Below are 25,798 nucleotides of genomic sequence, written 5' to 3'. Positions count from 1 at the left end.
GAGCTATTCTAGCATACTGTTTACTTTCTTGGCCAGGGTCCTTTCCTATACTCTGTTGCTCCCCAGTTCCAGCCTAACCTTCCCCTGCCCAGTGATGACTGCTCACAGATGAAAGACACACACATGAGAAGGAATGTATTTTTATGGCGAGGGTGTTCCAGAATGAGGGAAGAATCATTCCAGGAGGGGGTAAGTTGGTGATATTCAAATTCTAGAATAGCTTGAAGTGTTTGTAACTGACAGGTTGGAGTCAGGGTCATAATCCTTCACATTGTTAAAACGGGCTGTTTTCACAGAAAGTTTCAGGCAGCACTTTTGATCATCTGAGCAGGTTAAGTATTGAGTTTCATTTTTTCTGCAAGCGTGTCTGCACATGCCATGGTAAAGCTGGCATGGAATCCAGGGCTCTTGGCTCTTGCCATACTGGGATCTGAACAGACCACCTGGGGAAAACATAGCCATGTTTAGTTTCCTTGCAGCAGTGATAATAGGAGTGGGGAAGCATGATTTAAAGAGAACAAGCCCTGAGAATATTAACAGGATCTGGAGTCAAAACCACCTCAGTTCAAATCTGGGCTCCATCACTATAGCTCCTCACCCTTAGGCAAGTTACTTCGGTTCTCTGGCCCACCACTGCATCATTTTCACAATGGGTGTCATAATAGAGCCAACTCCTTACCATTTGTGATGCTTAGATTAGCATATATAGTATGCTCAGAAGAGTATCTGGTGCATAATAAGAAGTAATGAAATATTAGGCAGTGTTGTTGATATGAAAGTCTTTTCCTGAGGGTCCAGGGCTTCAAGGGCTGCTCCTGTGAGCACATTTTGGACACATTTTCAAGTGCCCATACAGATGTGTGCTCCTCACACAGAGCTCTATCACAGATAGCCAGGCTCCACTCTGAGGCAGGGCACACATTTGAGCCCCTGCATGCCGTTGTACTTCAAAACATTCGAGCAAATATGCATCACTCGTGTTTATACATTGGCCCCACAGAAATCGATACCACACGTACATGTGCAGCACACTGGTGTGCATACACAGGCCCATATGCACATGTCCATATTCACATAAACTGAGCATATACACATGTGCTCACATACAGACTTCTACCACACACTCTCCACATATGACTAAAGCCCATTCATGAGTATTGATAGCTATATATCAATCATCCAGATATGTGCATGTGTATATAGGTTCTTCAGCTGAAAATACCACTGACAAAGTTCCTTACACTTAGTTAGCCTTCTATAAATACTAGTCATCAATAGTATTAGTTACCTATTGGAACTTTCAAAGACAAAGGAGCCTAAGAAAATACTAACAATCACTGTCACATGTCCAACATCAACTATGTGTCAGGCATTTTACAAATGATATCTCATTGAACCTTCATAAAAGCCTATTGTTATCTCTGTTCTTTAGATGAAGATACTGAGGCTCAAAGAGAACTCTTGTTCTGTCCACATTTCCATAGCTTGTACTTGACCATCGTAGGATTCAATTTCTTCTCTATATGATATTAAGCCCATTCGCTTTCCTCTCTGTGTCACATTGCCTCTCTATATGATAGGATTTCTAGGACAGAGTGGCATCTTCCTGCATGTCTTCAGGTATAAGAACTTCTTCAGCTATCAATAGAAGTCTAAAATCCATAGCTTAACACTCCAGGACCTTTTCCACCCATCCCCTCATTTCACACCCATTCATCAACACTCACTCTGTTCCAGGCCGTGTACTCAGTGCGAAGTATGCAGAGGGCCCCAGTACCCACCCACATTAATAAAAACCGGACAAGCAAGTCTGACATTATTTCCTGCATAGAAAAAGAACATTTTGATAATATTTTTACAAAAGAATGTAAAATGTCCCAAGTTTAGATGAAGTCAGAGAATGTGAGGGGAAAGAAAGTAGAAAAGAAAATGCCTTAGTGGTAGACATCCCATAGCATTTGGGCGCTGGTATGTATATGAACTGCCCCAGAAATTGGGATTCCAGCCCAGAGAAGGCACTCAATTGCTGCTACATCAGCCAGCCTGCTGATTAACCAGAGCAAAGAGGTAAAAAATGGTACCCCTTCATCCATGTTCCAACGTCATGGTACTGCTGTGTTTCCTACTTTAATGCTCACCCTCATCATGGAGCCTCTCTCTCTTTGGCACCATCCAACTTAAAAAAGGAGGAGGTCTTCAGGGGGCCTCGCTAGAGTGACACCCATACTCTTCTGGCTAACATTTGAACTGGTGGACTTTCATTTTCTCCCAAATACAGTGGATGGAAGCCAGGGCACCCAAGATCTCCTCTTTGTAGTCACCAGAGGATGAATAAGAATATAGATACCAGGAATGATATTCAGGCAAGCTGACCTTTCCCTCACTCTCTCCATAGAAAAAACAGGTCAAGGCAGGCCCAGGAGGATTCTGTTTACTGTGGCTAAATAAACAAACAAAGGTTTTGTTGTAGATATTTCTAGTTTCTCAATCCTGCAGCTGTTCTAACCCTGTATTGTTCTGCGTCACTACAAACTAATACCCACATCAAATTAACATCACCTTTGATCATCCCTCCATCTCCAAATTGAAGTCAGAGGCCTGCTTTGATTTTATTTATTTATTTATTTATTTATTTATTTATTTTAATTTATTTTTTAAATTCTTTTTTAAAAATTTTTATTTAAGTTCAATTTAATTAACATATACTGTATTATTCATTTCAGGAGTAGAATTTAGTGATTTATCCATTGCATACAACACCCAGTGCTCATTACTTCAAGTGCCGTCCTTAATGCCCATCACCCAGTTACCCTATCTACCCACCCACCTCCCCTCCAGAAACCCTCAGTTTGTTTCCTAGAGTTAAGTCTCTTATGGTTTGTCTCCCTCTCTGTTTCCATCTTATTTTATTCTTCCATCCACTCCCCTATGTTCATCTGTTTTGTTTCTTAAATTCCACACAAGTGAAATCGTATGGTATTTGTCTTTCTCTGATTGACTTATTTCGCTTAGCATAATACCCTCTAGTTCCATCCATGTTGTTGCAAATGGCAAGATATCATTCTTTTTGGTGGCTAAGTAATATTCCATTGTGTATATATACACCACATCTTCTTTATCCATTCATCTGTCAATGGACATCTGGGCTCTCTCTATATTTTGAGATCTACTTTTAAATATCAGCTTTGCCTCTGACCTTTGTATTCTGTACCCAGTCTCCCAATGTGAGAAATGGGAATGAGAAAGGTTGCACCAAATCATAAAATCTCAACTGTGTTTGTGAAAAAGGCTGTTAATAAGATGTGTCATACTTGGGGTGCCTGGGTGGCTCAGTCGTTAAGCGCCTGCCTTCGGCTCAGGTCATGATCCCAGCGTTCTGGGATCGAGCCCCGCATCGGGCTCCCCGCTCGGCAGGAAGCCTGCCTCTCCCTCTTCCACTCCCCCTGCTTGTGTTCCTCTCTCACTGTGTCTCTCTCTGTCAAATAAATAAATAAAATCTTTTAAAAAAAAATAAGATGTGTCATACTTTATAATAACCTGAAGACTTGTTAAGTATACTCACATCCAAGTCTCTAGAGATTCTGATTTGATAGGTCTGAGGAGAGGCCACAGCAAATGTGCTTTGCACAAGTGTCCCAGAAAATATGCATTGGTTCCTGCCTGGAGTGAGAGCCACAACCCTGCCTGACTTTCTCACATTGACCTGTAGACATTGCCCAGCTCATTTTCCACTTTGGACTTGTATTAAGAGCAAATCAAAATATCATAAATCGAAAAACAAAACATATGCTCTAGACTCTAATAGTCCCATCCAAAGCCAAAAGCAATGTAACACATGATTTTTCTGCCACCTGTGCATCCCAAACATGATCCTTCCCTGCCTAACTTCTGAGGTTCTTCCTACCCATATATATGTTTTAGGCATAAGTCATTTATATATTCAATCATTCAATAAATGTTTACTAAAACCTACTCTGTGAAAAGCACTCACCTCAGCACCAGGAATACATAGATTTAAAAGACAGAGTCTTGTCTTTCAAACAGTTGAATTTTCTAAGCCTATGTTTGGAGTGATGAAAGGAAAAAATGACTTTGATTATCCTAAAAAAGTTTGTCCAGAACAGTTCCTGCCCATTAATTCTGCCAGGTGAAAGTATTGAATGGTTATTAAGGGAGCAACACTATGTACAACTTCTGAAGCATAGAATGCTGTCTTCCTTTGTTGTTGTTATTTGCAAACCCACCTGTGGTTTCTACCACTGCTCCAATGTGGAAACTGAACTTTACTGAATGAGAACAAGTGTCTCTTAAGTAAAGAGGATGAGACAGGGTAAGAAATAAGAGGTAGGAGAAAGTGAAGTAGGAAGAGGACGGGAAGGGGAAGGAGGAATAGGAGAGGGAGGAGAAAGGGAAAGAGGAGAAAACAGTGACCCTGAACTCAATCCCAAGGAAGGAGAGACAACCTTAGTTCTCTATAGGGCTGGGATGAGACTACTCCCATGTCTCTCTGTACTTGCCAAGGTTTGAGGAGAGACACTTGAGGACGTTTCAGCTTCCTGATTTCATCTTTCCTCACTGCCTACAGTTACATGTATTGCTTTTCAGTGCCCCTGAAAATCATACTCAAGAAACTTTTTTAAGAATTTGAAAACAGGGGCGCCTGGGTGGCTCAGATGGTTAAGTGTCTGCCTTCAGCTCTGGTCATGATCCCAGGGTCCTGGGATCAAGCCCCGCATCGGGCTCCCTGCTCCGCGGGGAGTCTGCTTCTCCCCTGGCTCATGTTCTCTCTCTCTCTATATATATATCTCTGTGTCTCGAATGAATAAATTAAAAAAATCTTTAAAAAAAAAAAAAGAATTTGAAAACATTACCAGATATTTTTCATGCAGCATTCATTCTCCCCATTTCAATAGCCACAGCTCTGCTGTGATGAATGAAACTGTCTTTCTCAAGCTTAATTACCCCCAAACTCAGGCTAAGCCAACCCTAGCCCAGATAAACCCCACATACGCCCCACTTGATAATACACCTACTTAAACCAAACACCTAACTCCGACTCGCAGCCTCATCTGTTCTCTAACCACCTAAGGCTCAGTTATAAAATTTAACACAAACATGACACTAGCCAAGCCACCCATCTCCAATTCACAGCATCAATCCAAAATACAGCCCAACCACCACCTTCACCCTAACTCTCAGTTCTACACAACTCCACCTCCAGTTCCATTCAACAAAAATACCATTCCCTCTCCAGACTACACCAGAAGATTAGTCCAGCCCAATACTATAAGCAGAATTGCTCACCCTCACCTCATGCCCACTCATTTTTCTAATATTACTCTCTCTCTCAAAGTCATATACCATCCGCCCCACAACTCACTCTCCCAAACTACCATTGATTCCTCTAATAGCTCCCCAACTTGGATCCAATCTCTCACATCTAATGCATGCATCAAGCTCCCCTCCCACCGACAGTACCACCTAAAATGCTTCATGCTTCAATACTCCACTATGCCTGGAACAGCAGGAACAACAGTCTCTTAAATTTATCTTGGCAGAGAAGAACCAGGAGAGATCTTGACATGAGATGGACCATGGGAGTAACATTCACAACCTATCTGAGACCAGAAAGGCCATAGGTAGTGCCTATGGTATGTGAGTAGGAGTCATCTCAGAGGTCATCAAGATAACAATACCACATGCAAGACCCCAGAACCTTTGAGAGAGGCCTGAGTTACCTGGAGTCTTACGAACCAGGATCAGAAGGATGGAAATGGTCATTAAATAGGGCTTCATGACTGACATGTCCTGAGAGAATGGAGGGCTGTGCTGCAGAGGACCGAACAGAGATCACTGCAGCAGAGCAATGCCCTGCCTTTATTAGTTTTGGAAATGGGCCAGGGTTGTGTGCAGTGAACTAAAAAGGATGAGACATACCTGGGGTCAGCCAGGCAGAAGGATAACATGTATCACATATCTCAGCCGGGCACTCTGTGTAAGTATGGGAGATTTGCCAGGGGCACCCATGTCATAGTGGGCTTTCCTTCCCAGAAGAAAACAAAGGCAAATTAGAGGTAGTTGGCATTTTGTGTGAGACAAATTTGAATGAGTGAATGAATCAAGCAAGCAATCAGAAAACTAATACATAGTTATAAGGAGTCCTTTCTTAAACATTTGTCTTTATCCTCCTGAGAGTAGAGTGTCCCCCTCTGTCAGTAGTACTTACTGCATATCCAATCCAATACTAGGCATCAAGGACTAACAAAAGAGAAGGGAAAGACAATGAGGATCAAAGAAAAGGTGGAGAAGATAAACTGAAGGGGAAGTATAAATGGGGGAAGGAAGGGAAAGACATGAGGCAAAGATAATGGCAGTTCATATTTACCATGAATCAACCACATGTCAGTTTCTGTACTAAATACTGTGGTCTAGATCTGAACACTTAGGACAACACTGTGAGGTTAGGTAATATTTTCCACTTCATGGATGAGGACAAGAAAATTTGAAGAGGTGACTAAGCATTCCTAAGCCACACATCTGATGAGACATAGAGCCTAGATTAGAAATGATATCTGTCTGACAGTATATGTCTTTGGGGTTTTCCATTCTTCCTGTGAGTGGAAGGACAGAAATGAGAGATAAGACAAAAATATAATCAAATGCTAAAAACCAGAGAGTAACTCACTGTTCAAGATAATAAATTTAGTTTGAGGAATTCAGTGCTCTTCTCTTGAGAAATGGTAATGAAAGGACTTTTGGGGGGAAACCACATTGACTTTTTATACTCCAATGAATCATGTGGAAGGTGGGTGGGTTGGATCCAGTCTTTTGAATGGAAGTCTGGAAATGAATGAAAAGGCTCTTTTCAAAAGTCTAAGATAAGATTGCCACATCTTGCCACAACAAGGCAAATGGAACTGGACTAGTCCTCCCAAGGGTAAATGGAATTATACTAGCCATCCCACTATAAGCAACTCTAACACTTGAAAAAAATAGAAAAAGAGTTACTATTTCAGTTACTGAATTAAAGGCAGAGCAGAAATGAAAAGGCAACTTACAATGTGAGAAAATATTGCAAACCACATTTCTGATAAGGAGTTAATATCCAAAATATATAAGCAACTCATACAACTCAAAAACAAAAAAACAAATCATCCAATTAGAAGGTGGGTAAACAAACTGAGTAGACATTTTTCCAAAGAAGATGTTCAAATGGCCAACAGGTACATGAAAAGATGCTCAACATCACTAATAATTGGGGAAATGCAAATCAGAACCATGAGATATCACCTCACACCGGCTAGAATCACTACGATCAAAAAAGACAAGAGATAACGAGTGCTGGTGATGATGTGGAGAAAAGTGAACCCTTTGTGCACTGTGGGTGGGAATGTAAACTGAGATAGCCACTATGGGAAATTATAGGGAGGTTCCTCAAACTAAAAGTAATACTTCCAAATGATTCAGGAATTCCACCTCTAGATATACATCTGAAGGAAGTGAAATTACTATCTCAAAGAGATAACTGCATTTCCATGTTAATTGCAGCATCATTTGCAATATCTAAGACATGAAAACAACCCAAGCTTTCATCAACAGATAAATGAATAAAGAAACACTCTCCAAGAAAAGCCTATACCTGGCCAAAGGACTAGGGAAAGGGTAGCCTAACGACAGAAAACCATCTTGGCAATACTCACCCTACTCCAACAACACTAATGGAAAAATCTCAGTCCTCCTTTCCCCATGGTTTCAGAAGGTTTTCACACCCTACCCATGGTTTTCACCCCCTCTCTATAAAAGCAGTGCTCAGACTTCCTCACCAGCTGATGTTGGTGGGGACATATGGGAAGGTAATCTTCCATCTCCTAAATGGCAGAAGTAGGAGTTGCTTTGATTCTCTTGTGAAGTAGTGTCAACTAAGCCTGGGGGTAGCTGAGCCTCCTTCTCCACCCACCATTAATGGAGACTGAATAACATAGTGTAAGTCAGGGCTAGTAAGCATTTTGCTTTTCCCCCACCCTGCTTTGCCAGCACAATCCAAAGGGAAGATTAAATATATACAAGTGCCCAGCGTCAAGCTATGTCTCAGCAGAGGATTGCTTGCTAAGAAGAAAAAGGAGAAGGAAGAGGAGAAGAAGAATTATTCAGTCTCATAATATCATATCCAAAATGTCCAGAACACAATTTTTAAAAAAACACTCTTGCCAGAAACAAAAAAATAACAACATGAATTGGGGGGGGTGGGGAGCGGTGCGCAGGGCCAGGGACAATGAATAGACACCAATACCAAGATGAATCAGATGTTGGGATTTCCTGACAAGAATTTTAAAGCAGTCATCATAAAATATTTCAAGAAGCAATTAATAATAATTTTGAAGCACATAAAAAGTAGAAAGTTTGGCAAATAAAATAGAAGCTATTAAAAAACTGAATGGATCTCAGAAAAGAAAAATATAATTACTGAAAATTTTTTTATTATGTTATGTTAGTCACCATAGAGTACTTCATTAGTTTTTGATGTAGTGTTCCATGATTCATTGTTTGCATATAATTACTGAAATTTTAAAAATTTACTGGAGGCATTCAGTGGTAGAGTGGAGATGATAAATGATATAACTGATGAACTTAAGGAAAGGTCAATAGAATTTATCCAATCTGAGCAACAGAGGGGAAATAGATTGAAAAAAACAAATGGAGTCTTAAGCACCTGTGGGACAATAACAAAAGAGCTAATATTCAAATCATCTAAGTCCCGTATGAGAGGATAAAAAGAGAGAGCGGGACTGAGAACAAACAATCCAATTAGAAAATGAGCAGGGGGGTGCACCTGGGTGGCTCAGTCGGTTAAGTGTCTGCCTTTGGCTCAGGTCATGATCCCAGGGTCCTGGGATTGGGTCCCACATCTGGCTCCCTGCTCAGCGGGGAGCCTGCTTCTCCTTCTGCCACTCCCCCTGCTTGTGCTCTCTGTTGCTCTCTCTCTCTCTCTGTCAAATAAATAAATAAAATCTTCTTTAAAAATTAAAATAAAAAAAAAGGTGATGTCCATACGGGCTTTGAAAAACTCTGACACATTCACGCATGCAAAGAAACAAGGAAGTATGACTCATACACAGGGATAAAAACAATCAATAGGAAGTGTTCTAGAGGAAGCCCATACATTGGATCTTCTAGACAAAGACTTTAAGAAAGTCCAAACAGGGAAAGAAACCATGTCTAAAGAACTAAAGATGCAAATAAATGGAAAGACACCCATGTCCATAGACTTAATATTTTTAAGATGTCAATACTACCCAAGCAATCTACAGATTCAATGCAATCTCTATCAAAATCCCAGCAATTTTTTTTCAAAAATAGAAAAATCCATTCTAAATTTCATATGGAATCTTAAGAAGCCCTGAACCACCAAAATAATCTCAAAAAAGAACAAAGTGGGAAGCCTCATACTTTGTGATTTTAGAACTTGCTACAAAGCTACAGTGCTACAAAACAGTGTGTTACTAACATAAAGACAGACATGTAGGGTCACCTGGGTGGCTCAGTTACTTAAGTGTCTGCCTTTGGCTCAGGTCAGGGAGCCTGCTTCTCCCTCTCCTCCAGGCTCGCTATCTCTGTCTCTCTCTCTCAAATAAATAAATAAAATCTTTTAAAAAGAAAAAGATAATTGACTTTCTCTGCCTGACTTATTTCACTTAGCATAATCTCATCCAGTCCCATCCATGTTAATGCGAAAGTTGGATATTCATCCTTTCTGATGGCTGAGTAATATTCCATTGTATATATGGACCACATCTTCTTTATCCATTTCTCTGTTGAAGGGCATCTTGGCTCTTTCCACAGTTTGGCTGTTGTGGACATTGCTGCTATGAACATTGGGGTGCATGTGGCCCTTCTTTTCACTACATCTGTGTCTTTGGGGTAAATACCCAATAGTCGGAGGGGGAGATGAACCATTAGAGACTATGGACTCTGAGAAACAAACTGAGGGTTTTAGAGGGGAGGGGGGTGGGAGGATGGGTTAGACCGGTGATGGGTATTAAGGAGGGTACATATTGCATGGAGCACTGGGTGTTATAGGCAAACAATGAATCATAGAACACTACATCGAAAACTAATGATGTATTGTATGGTGACTAAAAAGATAAAGACAGACATACAGACCAATTGAATAGACTGGAGAGTCCAGAAAATATAGCCCTCATATATATGCTCAGGTAATTTTTGACAAGGGTGTCAAGACCATTCAATGGGGAAAGAATAGTCTTTTCAATAAATAGTGTTGGGAAAACTAGATATTCACATGCAAAAAAAATTGGAGCCCCACCCTATACCATATACAAAAATTAGCTCAAAATTGATGAAATACTTAAGTATAAAAGCTAAAACTACAAAATTCTTAGAAGAAAACATAGGGAGAAAGCTTTATGACATTAGATGGGGTGATGATTTTTATGACAGCAACAGCACAGATAACAATAGAAAAATAGGTATGTTGGATGTGATCAAAATGTAAAACCTGTGCATCAAATAACACTAATAGAAGATTTAAAAGGCAAACCATGAAATGGGGGAAAATATTTGCAAATCATATATCTAATAAGGATATTAACAAGGCATAAAGTGGTAATATCCAGATTATATACAGAACTCCTCCAATTTAACAGATCCCTGATTAAAAATGGACAAAGAACTTGAATAGACATTTTTCCAAAGAAGATATACAAATGGCCAAGAGCATATGGAAAGTTGCTCAAAATCACAAATCATTAAGGAAATACAAATCAAAACCCATTAGGATGGTTTTATTTTTTTAAAAAATGAAAATAACAAGTGTTGACAATGATGAAATTGGAACTTTGTACACTGCTGATGGGAATGTAAAATGGTGCAGCCCTATGGAAAACAATATGGCGACTCCTCAAAAAATTAAGCATAGCATTAACATATGATCCAGCAATTCCACTTCTGGGTATATACTTCTAAAAAATGAAAGCATGGATCCAAACAGATATTGTTATACTCATGTTCATAGCAGTATTATTTACAACAGCCAAAAGATGGGATAAACAAAATGTTATCAGTGGAATGTTATTCAGCCTTAAAAAAGGATAGACATTCTGACACATGCTACAACATGGTTGAATCTTGAAGATATTATGGTAAGAGAATCAAGCCAGTCACAAGAGGACAAATATTGTATGCTCCCACTTATATACTAAAGGAGTCAAACTCATAGAGACAGGAAGTAGAATGATGGCTGCCAGTGGCTGGGGAGGAGGAAATAAGGGAAGAACGGAGAGTTAATGTTTAATGGGTACACAGTTTGTCTAATACTAATGCTATTCTAGTCAGGTGGAACTTTTTGAACCCAGCTGTTCAACTGCCAGATCCAAAATGAGTAGTGAACACGACTGCCTCACAGTTAAGAGAAGATACTCATCCTCAGGCTTCTATAGCTAACATGTCTATTCCCAATGCTGACTTAAAATAATTCACTAATGGATCCTGTATGAGAAACACATGGGGAAATATAAAAGCACATTATGCAATAGTCAGTCTTCATGAGATTTTGGAGGCTATGTTGTTACAAACATAAAATCAGCGGCACTCTAGCTGTTACATGAGTTTTAAATTAGCCACCAGTCTTAAAGAGAATATCTCTACTGACAGTAAATTCATGTGTGAGGCCTACATACAATCTGGAAGAATAGAGCTTTCTAACATCAATGAGCACTAAAATATCACATGGAAACGAATTGCAAATTTATTAGAGTCATTGCAATTTCCCAAACAGATTTATGTAATTCTTTGTAGAACTCATACCGGGTGAGATGAGCTATCTGAAGGAAATGAATTTGCACAAAAATGTCTCCTAAGGTGTGGACTGGGGAAATTGAAGCCCTATTACTTCTATCAAGGGACTCCTATTCACAGTTTCAGAAATACACAACTCCCCCAAATTGGATAATTGGAAATCAAGGAGAGATAAGAAAAGCACCATAGGAATATGGGGATTACCCCATGGTATTATTCCTGTACCCCAGTTGTGTGCATACATAGCTTTTCATGCCACCTAACCAGCAATATCATTCAAACAAAATGAATTCACTGGAAGTCTTGGAATTATACCACTCCTGTATAAGGACTAAATCAATAAATAATGCAAACATGTGCTGTTCGTCAGAACATTTCTTTACAGGGAACAGCTAAGTTACATCAAGGAAGCTCCCTGGGGCCCACATTACCTAGGACCTGAGGGTGAATGAATATTGTAGAGCTTCTGCCATCAGAAGGTAAGAAATTCTGTTTAGTAATAGTATGTATGGTTTCTAGATGGCCAGAAGTATTGCCTTTGGCTAAAATAGATGCTCAAATGATGAGCAGTCTTACTGAATTATATCATCCCAATCTTTGGAATTCCTGAACTTCTATAATCCAAAAGATGAAGTCACTCTATTTCTATGATAAATCAGGAGCTCTATAAGACCTTACAAATACCAATAACTTATCACACTCCTTATCATCCCTAGTTTTTCAGAGAAGTAGAATGAATGAACCTTATCCTAAAGAATTCTTTGGCTAACATATCAGACCACTGGTTTATGGTGATCAACAGCCTTGCCTTGGTTCTATGAAAATTAAACTTAACTCCTATTAACAAGTATGGTATTTCTCCCTTTGAGTTAATGTTTGGAAGTTCAATGAATTTAGGGGTTAAGACTAACCCCTGACCTGATACAATGAAAGCACAACAGACAGAAAGAATTTGCTTGTTTCCCTAGGCTTATTATGTCATCGTGTGGCCAGATGATGTAAGCCTCCCTCTGAGAAGGTGTGTCATCAATACAGACCAGGAGACAAAGTCTACATCTAAGTATTCTTTTATTATTATTATTATTATTATTATTATTATTATTATTATTATTATGTTATGTTAATCACCATACATTACATCATTAGTTTTTGATGTAGTGTTCCATGATTCATTGTTTGCTTATAATACCCAGTGCTCCATTCAGTATGTGCCCTCTTTACTAGCCATTACCAGGCTAACCCATTCCCCCTAAGTATTCTAACAATTGGCTGGATTGTTATCCTATCCAGGAGAGGAGAGGACCTTCCCAGATGTTGTTGATAACTCATACCACTATCAAAGTGAAAAGGCAATACAGCTTTTCATGTGAGACCAGCATCTATGACTGAATGGGTTGTAATTCCCATTAAGGACCTTAAAGTTACATTCTCCAGAAAGTAACTGAAAATAATATGCAAGATGAAGAAAAAAGAGTCTCTAATGGACTGATGGCAAGAGAGGTAGACTGCTGTTACTTTCTTTTTAGTTATCCTGACCAGTATACTTCTAATAATTTTATTTTGTACTAAACATGGAGCTCATAGTTTTATGTCTCCTTCTCTTAAAAATAAGTATTTCAACCTCATGGAATTTTGTACCAACTAAAAATTGCCCTGAATATGGAGTTAAGGCTCAAGAAATCCCTTTATTTGTCTGTAACACTTCAACGTACTGATTGGGTAGTTTGAATTTAAATGAAGTGGGAAATTTCAAATCTTCCCACAGACTGAAATCAATATCACCCAAATGTTAAATAATATAATCTCAAATATCACCTCCTATTGTGGTACTGAATATACCAGTTGGGTAGAATTGTTAATTAATCAGCCTGAATATAATTACACTCACATTATATTTCACAGGACTCCGATTATTCATTTTCTTTTATAGCCATCGAGGCCTGGTTTAACAAAACTAAAGATAGATAAAAAGATTAGGAAAAAAATATCTGAACCCAAATGGTGTGATTAGTTTCTCCAAAAGGTCCAAAAATATATCATCCCATAAAAATTAGTTTATTCTGTTTATTACCTAGCAATCTTCAGTCTCCATATTTAATTAAGGAGAATTAAGTGAAATGCTTTTCTTAGTATTACTTAGTATTTTCTTAGTATTACTGCTGCTAATATGAATCAATTTTACTTGTACACAGTGGACTTTAACATTCTAGAGAATATTTAGAGAGGGGCCGAAAGGACCATGATCAAACTAAAAGAGACATTAAGTACTATGTTAGGAAGAATCACAACCAGGACTGGAATCACAAACTCTTGTAGTATAGAAATATTCATCAACAACTTAACACCTTGGGGCAATTGTGGAAACATGCAATTCAAAGGCAACCAGGATGAAATCATAGTCTAATACAGGATTAACAGTAGGAGCAAAATTAGAATGAAATTAAGGAAGAATTGGGAATTGGACAGCTTCAAATGAAATTCTGTTGCAACAAAATATTGCTAAAGAATTGTCACAGCCCTCAGCTGTATAATCGAACAACTAGCTATTCAACAATTACAGGATATACTTACTTGCACTGAACTACAGGATTGTACCTGCTTATGGGAACAACTGGTACTGGGCATGGAACTGTCTATGGAAAGATTAAAGGATGGTGTAAAAATGTGGATCATACCATATATATGAAAGCTGAAAGTTGGTATTTGCAAATTGAAACTACTGAAAACTGAACCAATGTAACTAGTGTGACTAAAAGATGTACGTTTTCTCCCATACCGACATGGAAAAAATGTGTTCAAGGGTGCCTGTCATTCAAGGACACAGGCACACAGAAGACAGGAACTATAATTTAAATGTTACTACTGATATTGAGAGTTGTTAGAAATGGGGGCAGACTCAATATATTAGTCCCCGAGATTTGAAAGAAACTGAGCCCACTTCCTTTCAATTTAATAGTTTTACATGTATTCTCTAATGAACACCTCATAATCAAACTTTAATAATCAGTAATATATTGTGTCATATTGGAAACATTAGTTGGAAAAATGAAAGTATTTCTATAGACAGAATAATATAATTTGCATAATTGATGGATATTCAGAAGAAATATATTGGACCATGCAAGAAAAATTTCTGTGGAAAGCTTTAGACTACCAAGCCTCACACGTTGATGATACATTAGGTATCAATTGGGTTAAGCTAAGAGGAGAGCTGATGAATAACTCTCAAATTGCAGAGCAGTTAGAAAAACAAGCTACTAAAACTAATAAACAATTTGATAAGGGAGAATTCTTATGCATAGCTAATCAAGAATCTGCTTTAACTATACACCTCTAAAATGATATTTTCAAAGGCTATTTTACCTAAAACCAATATTTTACTTTTTAAAAACCATCCTATCATAATATTAATCATGGCTTTATTATGTGTACTTCTTTGGGCTTGTTGGATATATAGAATATTAATTAAGAGCTCAAAGAGAAATCAACACTACAGTGCAAATTTCATGGAGAAACTGCTACTACAAAATAGTATCTAAAGGGAAAATGATTGTAGGGAAACTGAACTTAATAGAACCTTACTGGGGCATGTTGGAAAATGTGACTAATCTTATGTGCTACGTACACTGTCAGGAGCAAACATAAGAGGTAATATGAAGAATTATAAAGATTAGAACATCAAAGCAAATCTGATCAGGAATTATAAAAAACAGGATGTGAGAGTGAGCTCAGTGTAAGTACCAATGCAAATTGGTTATCCCCTGTTTGCTAAAAGTAAACGGTAGTTCAGGTTTAGGTATTTTCATTATTCCATTTACCCCTCTATTAGATTGCCCATAAAAATTCATTATTTTCTTTTTTTTTTTTTTTAAATATTTTTTTTAAAGATTTTATTTATTTGAGAGAGAGAGACACAGTGAGAGAGGGAACACGAGCAGGGGGAGTGGGAGAGGGAGAAGCAGGCCCCCCGCGGAGCAGGGAGCCCGATGCGGGGCTCGATCCCAGGACCCTGGGATCATGACCTGAGCTGAAGGCAGACGCTCAACCGGCTGAGCCACCCAGGTGCCCCAAAAATTCATTATTTTCTTAGTTGTGTCATTGAAATTTAAAATATACATCATTGAGCTATTAAAATATAATATAAATTAGGAAGTTTACCACTTCTTGGACAATGTAAGAGCTTTATGACAAGTTAACCCATATATTCTCCTTCCAAATTATACCTTGTTTCTGTCATGTTTTTACGGTTTAAAAGCATGTGATATTAATATTACTGTTTTATATTTATTTATATTTATATTCATGGGGTTCCTGGCTGTCTCAGTCCATAGAGCATGTGACTCTTGATCTCTGGGTTGTAAGTTTGAGCCCCACGTTGGGTGTAGAGATTTCTTAAAAATAAAATCTTAGGAGCACCTGTGTGGTTCATTCGGTTAAGCATCTGCCTTCAGTTCAGGTCATGATCTCAGGGTCCTGGCATGGAGCCCCGCGTTGGCTCCCTGCTCAGCAGGGAGTCTGTTTCTCCCTCTCTCTCTGCTCCCTCCTACCCTGCTCATGCTCTCTCTCACTCTCTCAAATAAATAAATAAAATCTTTTTTTAAAAAATCTTTAAAAAAAAAAGAACTACAACATACCTATCATTCATTCAAATTTGCTCACAGCTTTTTCAATGAGCTATCTTGTGGAACTATCTTTACTACATTCAGTAAAGTAAACAAATCAGAAGTGTACAATACAGGAATTATCCCAAGGTGAACACACGGTGAAACCCCCATTTAGGTTAAGAAATATGATATTATTTCCAACTCAGAAGCCCTGATTTTGTTCCTACCCTGTCACTATCCACACACCCTCACCAAAGTTAACTACACTCCCAAATTTAATTCTATCATAGATATCCTAATTGGTTTTGCCTGTTTTTAAACTTGACATAAATGGAACATACATAAGTATGCTTTTGTGTCTGGCTCATCATTATGTTTGTAAGATTCACGTGGTGATAAGCGTTGGATTTTTTTCCAGTTCAGAGTCATTTATGACTATTACTACTATGAATACTACTATTCTTATTCATGTTTTTTAATGCACATATATAGGCATTTCTGTTGGAGAAATTGATAGGTCATAGATATGCATGTGATAACCTTTTTAGCTACAGTCAAATAGTTTCCCAAAGGGGTTGTACCATTTTAACACATCCCACCAATCTTTGCTATTGTCAGTCTTTATTAATTTTAGCCATTCTGGTGTTCATGTGTAATGGTAGCTCATTGTGGTTTTAATTTGCATTTTTAATAACCAGTGTGGTTGAGAGCCTTATCTTATGATTATTGGTCATCTGGCTATTTTTGTTTTGTGAAATGTCTGCTTAAGACTTTGCCTTTCTTTTCTCTTGCATTGTGGTCTGAATTTTTCTTAATGATTTGTAAGAAATTCTTACATAGTCTAGATACAATATCTTTGTTGTTTATATGTTCTAAAAAAAATGGGGTGCCTGGTGGCTCAGGCGGTTAAGTGTCTGCCTTTAGCTCAGGTCATGATCTCAGGGTCCTAGGATTGAGCCCCATGTCACCCTGCTCAGCAGGGAGTCTGGATCTCCCTCTCCCTCTGCCTCTCCCCAACCCCCTGCTCGTGCACACATGCTCTCTCTCTCTCAAAATAAATAAATAAAATCTTTAAAATAAATAAAAATAAAAATAGCTTCCACAACTTTATGGCTTTTCTTTTCTCTGTCTTACTGACATTTTTTGTTCAATAAGTGTTCCTAATTTTAATGAGGTCAAATTTGTCTCTTTTCCTTTACAGTTAGTATTTTCTATGTCCTGTTTCAAAATCTTCACTTATGCTAAGGTCATAAGCATATTCTCCTATGTTCCTTCTAGAAACTTAGTAAGAAGGTTTTACATTCTTTTCTTTTTTTTAAAGATTTTATTTATTCATTCATGAGAGACAGAGAGAGAGAGGGGCAGAGGGAGAAGCAGGCTTCCAAGGAGCAGGGAGCCCGATGCGGGACTTGATCCCAGGACCCTGAGATCATGACCTGAGCCGAAGGCAGATGCTTAACCATCTGAGCCACCCAGGTGCCCGAGGGTTTTACATTCTTATTAACATCTATAATCCATATGGAATTGATTTTAGTGGATGGTGTGAGAGGCTAAGTTTCATTTTTTTCTGTATGGATATCCAAAGCACCATTTATTGAAAACACTGTCCTTTCTTCTTTACTCTGTTGTGCCACTTTCTCAGAAATCAACTAGCTATGGATGACTAGATCTATTTCTGTACTCTGTTTCGTTTCCTTTGTTTATTTTTACCTCAACATCACACTTTCCGAATTACTATAGCTTTATAATAAATCTTAAAATATTGAAATTTAAATCCTACAACTTTGTTCTTCAAGATTATCTTGATTATTCTTTGCCCACTTATGTCTATAAATCTTTGAATCAGAATTTTCACAAAGAGAAAATACAGGGGATTTTGATTGTGATCACACTAAATCTACAGATCAATTTGGAGAATATAGACATCATGTAGGAGGTGAAGTCCTCCATCTGTTTCACTCTTCTCGAATATATCTCAATTTCTTAGTTTCCTGTGTAGAAATCTTGAATTTCTCTGGATTTGTTCCTAGTTACTTGATGTTTTTTATTCCACTATAAATGTGTCTTTTCTTTTACCTTTATTCTCTCTCTCTCTTCTTCTTTTTTTTTTTTTTGCAGAATTTTATGTGTTGATGCATTTATTTAAATAATTTTTCTCAAAAAGGGAGAAAATACCTTAAGTAGTCCTAATGTCTTTTCCCTTCAGCTTTATTGAGATAAAATTAACATGTAACACTGTGTAAGTTTGAGGTGTATAATGTGTTCATTTGATACACTTATATATTGCAAAATGATTACCACTGTAGCGTTAGCTAATGCCTCCATCATGTCACATAATTACCATTTCCTTTTTGTGGTAACACTTATGATCTACTCCCTTGGTTACTTTTAATTATACAATACTGTATTGTTAACTTTAATCACCATGCTGTACATTAGATCTCCATAACTTATTCATCTTATAACTGGGAGTTTGTACCCTTTGCCACTGTCTCTCCATTTCACCCCACCCACCCACAGTCCCTGGCAACCACCATTCTACCCTCTGTTTCTACTGGATAATCTAACTTCATTTTCTAATTGTTGTTAACCTTGTATCCAGAAAAGTTAATAAACTTTCTTATTAATTCTAATAGTTTACTTGTAGATTCTTTCTAATTTTCTACAAAGACATGTAGATGGGCGTTAATTCCTACCTTCCAGGATTGTTGTGAGGATAACAAGGATAATGATGATGATTGCTAACAATTAATGAGCACCTACTATTTTTCAGGAGTTGTTCTCCTTTTAAAAGAACAACTTTCAAAAATGAACCAAAATGCAGACTGTAGTGTTAGATTGTCCTCAGCTTCTCAGATGTAAATATAGTCAGAAGACCCAGAAGCTCAGGAGGATGAATTGCAGGCCCTGGTGAGTATTTATGATGGAGATGCATTTGAAAAAACAAGAGTCTGTCCAAGGTGGAGAACTTTTCACAAAATTTCAAGGTATTTTTGAGTGCTATCTTAGCTATCTTAGACAACCTACAGGAAGACCACCATGGCAGTGTGGTCCTGTTTGCCTGGATACAATTTCTTAAGGAAGAGATCCTAGCTGACTATTGTCTCTTTTGACCTCAAGATGGGGTTCTCAGAAAAAGGTGCAGAGAAGGATGGCTCAAGCCTCTACCACAGAGCTAGATTTTGCAGGACCTGATAGACCTGATGTAGACAAGAAGTTGTGGATGAGACCCATGCAGGATGTGGAATTATAGTTGAGTCTGGTCCAGGAAATCTTGGACTCTGATCAAGCTCAGCAGATAATATGCTTTTAATAGTAAATTGCTCCTGTGTAATAACTGTTTCTGTGAGAAGGTAGATAATGAATGAGTGAATGCATGTACTTTTTGGAGTACATACTGCAAAGCCTGTCTGAAGGACAGCTTTCAGATCCAGATCAGAGATGGTCAAGTTCAATGCCTCAACTGCCCAGAACCCAAGTGCCCTTTGGTGGCCATTCTTGGTCAGGTCAAAGAACTAGTGGAAGCAGAGTTATTTACCCAGGATGATTGCCTTCCCCTCCAACCAACTTGGACCTGATGGCCGATGTGATGTACTGCCCCTGCTCACATGGCCAGCTGCCTGATATGCGGGAACCCAGCTGTACAATGGACATCTGCTCTGGCTGCAACTTTTCCTTCTATACCTTGTGCAGACTGACCTACCTTAGGGTCTCTCCTTGTAAAATGCAGAAAAAATTAATAGTTTTATGAAATGAGTACTTGCAAGCAAATGAGGCCAATAAAAGACTTTTGGGGGGTGCCTGGGTGGCTCAGTTGGTTAAGCGACTGCCTTCGGCTCGGGTCATGATCCTGGAGTCCTGGGATCAAGCCCCACATCGGGCTCCCTGCTCAGCAGGGAGTCTGCTTCTCCCTCTGACCCTCCCCCCTCCCATGCTCTCTCTCTCTATCTCATATAAATAAATAAAAATCTTTAAAAATAAAATTAAAAGAGAGACTTTTGGAAAGCACTGGAAGAGATGGAAAGTAAGAAGTGACTAGAAAAGAACTCAAAAAGCTGCTCATGTTGTGGGAATCCCATGGAGAAATTAGATAGATGTAACAAGAGGGCATGTCCTGACTATATGCAATATTTCTGCTGGATTGGGTTCTCTCTCTAGAGCAAACCCTTATAAACACTTTACTGATCCTTCTTCCCCATGTTTTCACTGGTTGTTCCAGGCTGTGGATGTTAATGGAGATATTTGAGAAGATGAGACTGAAGACTAGTTACCTCCTTCTGCTCAAGATATGGAAGTAGAATGGTTTGCCTTAATTTCGTTAAATACACAGAGTAACTTTGTAGAATTTTTAGGGTACTGTTCATTCACTCTTCCTATGTAAAAGTATGGAAGAGCAAGGTTTATATTTTCATACAGTACTACTTATTTAGGCACATTCATACATTTTTCAATGAACATAACTGGGAAAATTATAAGCCAAAGTTTCAGAAAATAAAAACTAGATATTAAACATAAATATTGCAATGTGTCCAAAGCTCTGAATAGCTAAAAATTAAATATTTATTGGTTGAAGGAGAGTGGGAGATACAGGCTTCCAGTTATGGAATGAATAATTCATGGAAACAAAAGGCACAGCGTAAGGAATACAGTCAATGATACTGTAATAGCAATGTATGGAAACAGACGGTAGGTACACTTGGGGTGAGCATAGCATAATGTATAAACTTGTCAAATCACTATATTTTACATCAGAAACCTATGTAACATTGTGTGTCAACTATATTCAAATAAAAATAAATATATAAAAATAAATAAAAGTTAAATATTTATTTTCTTTCTGAAGCTTTAGGTAAAGAGAAGGGTCAAGAGTTAGATTTATAGACCCTTTCGCCTCTAAGAAGCATCCCTCTAAGATATTTTATGTGAGCCCACTTGGTACTACCTCTTAAAATTGGGATGGGCAGAAGCCTTATTAAAACTGTACTGAGAGAAAGACATGTATCATATGACCTCACTGATATGAGGAATTCTTAATCTCAGGAAACAAACTGAGGATTGCTGGAGTGGGGGGTGGGGTGGGAGGGGTGGGGTGGCTGGGTGATGGACATTGGGGAGGGTATGTGCTATGGTGAGCGCTGTGAATTGTGCAAGATTCAACAGAATCACAGATCTGTACCTCTGAAACAAATAATGCAATATATATTAAGAAAAAAAAAAGAAGAAGATAGCAGGAGAGGAAGAACGAAGGGGGCGAAATCGGAGGGGGAGACGAACCATGAGAGACAATGGACTCTGAAAAACAAACTGAGGGTCTAGAGGGGAGGGGGGTGGGAGGTTGGGTTAGCCTGGTGATGGGTATTAAAGAGGGCACGTTCTGCATGGAGCACTGGGTGTTATGCACAAACAATGAATCATGGAACACTACATCAAAAACTAATGATGTAATGTATGGTGATAAACATAATAATAAAAAATTTAAAAAAAACTGTACTGAGAACCTCATCTCATTTACTCCATGTTACATTCCTTTCAACCTGAATTTCTGCTAAGTTAGTTCTCTTTGGAGGGAACCCTTTACTCTATAACTGATTGGATGACCTAGTGTCATTTTGATCTACTGCTTTTCAGAACAGAAATTTATAGATAATTTTTAAAATATTTTAATACCAACAAAGACTGTGGGTCACTTCATATTTCTTAGTGGTGTATAGTCCATTGGTTTTGAGTCAAGTCTAGAATTTAATGATACTGCCTCAGAAGAATTTCAACCCCATTCAACTTTCCTGGGCAGTAAAGCCTAGATTCAAAATGACTTGTCTTTGCTGTCTTTTGTTCTATATTCTGTCCCTTTATAAACCTCATACTACCTTCTGTTGGTAAGGACTGTTTTAATATTATCTCCAGGAGCTCATAGTTTTATTCCCTCTTCTAGAATAAGACAAAGCCTGATATGTTCTCAAGCTAAACTTTCTTTAATTATCTGCTTTGTTAGCCTGTCCACATCACTATAGTTACAATCCCAACTTTCTGAATTCTTTTTAAAGATGTTCTTTAATGAACTACGAGGATTTGACTTTCTACCCTTTTTATGACAGCAGTGTTTTGGGGTATGATTTTGGCCTGATACTTAGATCTCTATTTGGGAGTTTTGTTTCCTTTTTGAAAAATTGTCTTTCCTTATGGTTTGATGAGGGCCTTGGTAGCAAAATAAGATTTTTTGGAAAAAGAACACAGAAGAATTTGGCTACAGCTGAGAACATATTCTTTTTTCTTATCTTATCATTGAAAATTGTGGAATCACTTTTTAAAAAAAGATTTTATTTATTTGACAGAGAGAGAGAGAGCACAAGGAGAGGGAGTGGTAGACAGAGGGAGAGAGAAACAGGCCTCCCCCTCGGAGCAGGGAGCCCAATGTGGGACTTGATCCTAGGACCCTGGGATCATGAGCTGAGCCAAAGGCAGATGCTTAACTGACTGAGCTACCCAGGCACCCCAAAAAATTAAGGAATCACTTTTAACCATTTTATGTATGTGTCCAAAGAATCAGCAAGGACTGGTTCTGGGTTGTTTGTGAGGATGCTTAATCTTAAAAGTAAAAATAATTTCTAAAAATTGTCATTAAAAAGGACCAGAATAGATGTAGGCTTTGCTCTGTGGAAGCCACCAAACCTCTCTCTCTTTTCTCCCTGCTAGTAGAGAGGGGCTAAAGAAGGAGGAGGACTCTAAAAGCAGAGAGCAGACCTCTGGTTGAGACTGGGTAGAGAAGGCAGTGAGATTGGGACACCCAAGGAGAGAAGCACAGTCAGCATTTCTGAGTCACTCCTGGGGTTGGCCAGCAGGCCAGCAGCTGAGGAATTACAGTTCAGGATTACCTTGGAAATTGATCAGGACTTGGAAGTATATAATCCCTGGCACTGAGGTATTCATAATCCATCCTTGGGTGAGGCCAAAGAGAAGCATTATTCCTTCCCTTTCCTGTACCTCACTTTTGCTTAAGCAAGCTCACTTTCCCCATTAAAGGAGAATTGCAGAAACTACAATAAAGAGGCGATGCTGTGTATTTGACTTTGCATTTGACCAATTTACTAGTTTGGGCCCTGGGTATCTGTGTCCCTAGCAGAAGATTTAAGACCAGATCTAGCCCAGGTGCTAGTAAATACAAATCGGTAAGTAGTTTAGAAGGATGGGTTGTGGAGGACTTTGAACACCAGATTAATGAATTTCGATTTTAGGCATAGCCCATACAAGTCCCAACATCAAAAGAAGAAGTGTGGGTCAGTAGAAAGGGCATGGGCTTTGGAGCCATACAGAGTGGAATGCGAGCCTTGTTCTTTTTTTTTTTTTTTTTTTAATTCAGTTAGCCAGCATATAGTACATCATTAGTTTTTGATGTAGTGTTCAATGATTCATTAGTTGTGTATAACACCCAGTGCAAGCCTTAGTCCTGCTGTTTAACAGGAGCCATTTGACTCCTCTCCTTTGAGAGGAGTTGGATGACCTTTCTTATTCTTAACCAACTCCCACCAAAGCAGCATTTATCCAGTAACAGCCAAATGAAATAGAAGACTACATCAGCAATTTATAAAAATTAACAAATGATTTGGATATTACTAGAATGAGTAAGTGGGAAGACTGTGCTTCCATGTGCTCATCCAGGGAGAAAAGCTTTTGATTCTCGGGAGTCAACCTGATACCCAGCAAAGCTGTTGAACTCTCTTCTGAATCCTCTTAGTTTGTCCTTTGATTGATTCTGTTGTTTTTTTCCAGGTAAGTGGTTGTATCATCTGCAAGTGATGACAATTATATCTCCACCTTTTCAGTGCTTGCACTGTTTCTTATATTTCCTAATAGCATGGGCCAGTTTCTCCATTCTCAATAGTAGTGGGAATCCTTCCTTTTTTTTTTTCCTTCCAGTTTTAAAGGGAATGTATCCAAAATTCCTTGAATAAATATAACATTCTCCCCAAGAGTTTGGCATTTAGTCTTTAGCATGTTTAGTGAGTTCTTTTCTCTTTCTAATTTCTTAAGATATTCTATGATAATTGGTTTTGAAATTTATAAAATACTTTCTCTGGATCATTTAAGGTAATCCTATAATCCTATTCTTTTATCTACCAACAGAGAATTACATGGTTAGATTTTTTGATATTATATCATCCTCACATTTTTAGATCTATCCTAATTAATCATAGTGTATTTTTAACACATTATCAAGTCTGATTATCTACAAATTCTATTTTGAATTCAAGCACATACATCCAAAGGAAATATGGCCCATTGTTTTTCTGTTCTTAATTGTTATCTGTTTTTGAAATCAAGATAATATCTCCTAAAATCATCTGGGTAGCTCTTACATTTCCTCTATTTTCTGGAACAACTTGTGTAAGACAGGAATTAACCGTTCCCTCAAAGTTAGCAAGGTCTGAGATGACCATCTAATTCAACCATAATTAATGCAAACAGGACACATTTGAGAATAAAGGACAGTGTTATTAAAATTATGCTAGGGCAAAAGAGCGTGAACAAAGACTATTTTAAGCACCACAAACTAGAACTCAGTGTTAACGTTTTATGAGTATGAGACTTAGTGGGAGGAGAGTCCTCTCAGCACCATACCAAGGTCTTCATGCTTGGTTGATCTATTCAGGTTTATATTTCTTCCAGTGCTACTCTTGATGGATTGCTTTTCTTGAAGTATTTTTTAAATTTATTATGCATTTCTGTTCATCATAGAGCAAAATGTTCTGTAGAGCTGGCATGCGCAAACCACCCTAAGTGATTTTTATATCTTTCCAACCTCTTTCAATCTAGCACAGTCCCCATTTTGTCACACACTGACTTGAAGACATTGGGCCACTTGTTCTTACAGTGACCCATCTTCTGTTTTGTCTGGTATTCTTTAGCTTGTTCACCAATGTATCATGTAGAAACGAGGTTGGTTCTAATGGTTTTTATTGATTTAAATTAATATTTTGGGCAAAAATGCATCAGAGGTGAAGCGCTGTTCTTGATATTGCAACACATCAGGAGTCACTTAGTATCTGCATGTCACTTAATATTCAGATTCACAACTGAATTAAAGTGATGAGTGTCTGATCTCTTTATTGAACAGTGCTGATTTCCCCTTTTATATTGAAAGTAATCAATATGTGCTATTTTGCCTATACAAATGTCTAGTCCCATGTCAATCATACATTTAATGGATTTAACACAAATTACAGTCCTTGCATGAGTCAATAAGTTCTTTAGGATTTGTAGGATACAACTCAGTAAAATAGAACTTCCCTTCATCAACTAGAGCTATTTGGTTACTAGAAATACAGCTCCTACTGGAGAGGCAGGATTAATATTTAATTCATTCAAATTAGTTACTGGTGTTC

At 38.1% G+C, this 25,798-nt stretch overlaps 1 protein-coding gene and 1 pseudogene across 1 annotated transcript; one reads left to right on the top strand and one right to left on the bottom strand.

Moving 5' to 3' along the window:
* Positions 1-204: 204 nt before the first annotated feature.
* Positions 205-5,805, bottom strand: DEFB116 (defensin beta 116). The gene is made up of 2 exons (XM_021689247.1): positions 5,739-5,805; positions 205-443 (listed from the first exon to the last, which is right to left on the bottom strand). Exons 1-2 carry the CDS (start codon positions 5,803-5,805, stop codon positions 205-207), a joined length of 306 nt encoding a protein of 101 aa, XP_021544922.1.
* A 9,127-nt stretch (positions 5,806-14,932) lies between these two features.
* LOC110579660 lies at positions 14,933-20,685 on the top strand (annotated as a pseudogene).
* Positions 20,686-25,798: the final 5,113 nt, after the last annotated feature.

Source organism: Neomonachus schauinslandi, chromosome 10, assembly GCF_002201575.2.
Source record: "Neomonachus schauinslandi chromosome 10, ASM220157v2, whole genome shotgun sequence".
Lineage (NCBI taxonomy): Eukaryota > Metazoa > Chordata > Mammalia > Carnivora > Phocidae > Neomonachus > Neomonachus schauinslandi.
Note: the sequence above shows the minus strand (reverse complement) of the source record. Positions and strands in the feature narration are given on the sequence as shown.

Coding starts and splice junctions, on each gene's coding strand:
- DEFB116 (XM_021689247.1), bottom strand. CDS start 5,805: ATGTCAGTCATGAAGCCCTATTTAATGACCATTTCCATCCTTCTGATC. Junction 444..5,738: donor CCTGGTTCGTAAGACTCCAG/GTAACTCAGGCC, acceptor TGTTTTCCCCAG/GTGGTCTGTTCAGATCCCAG.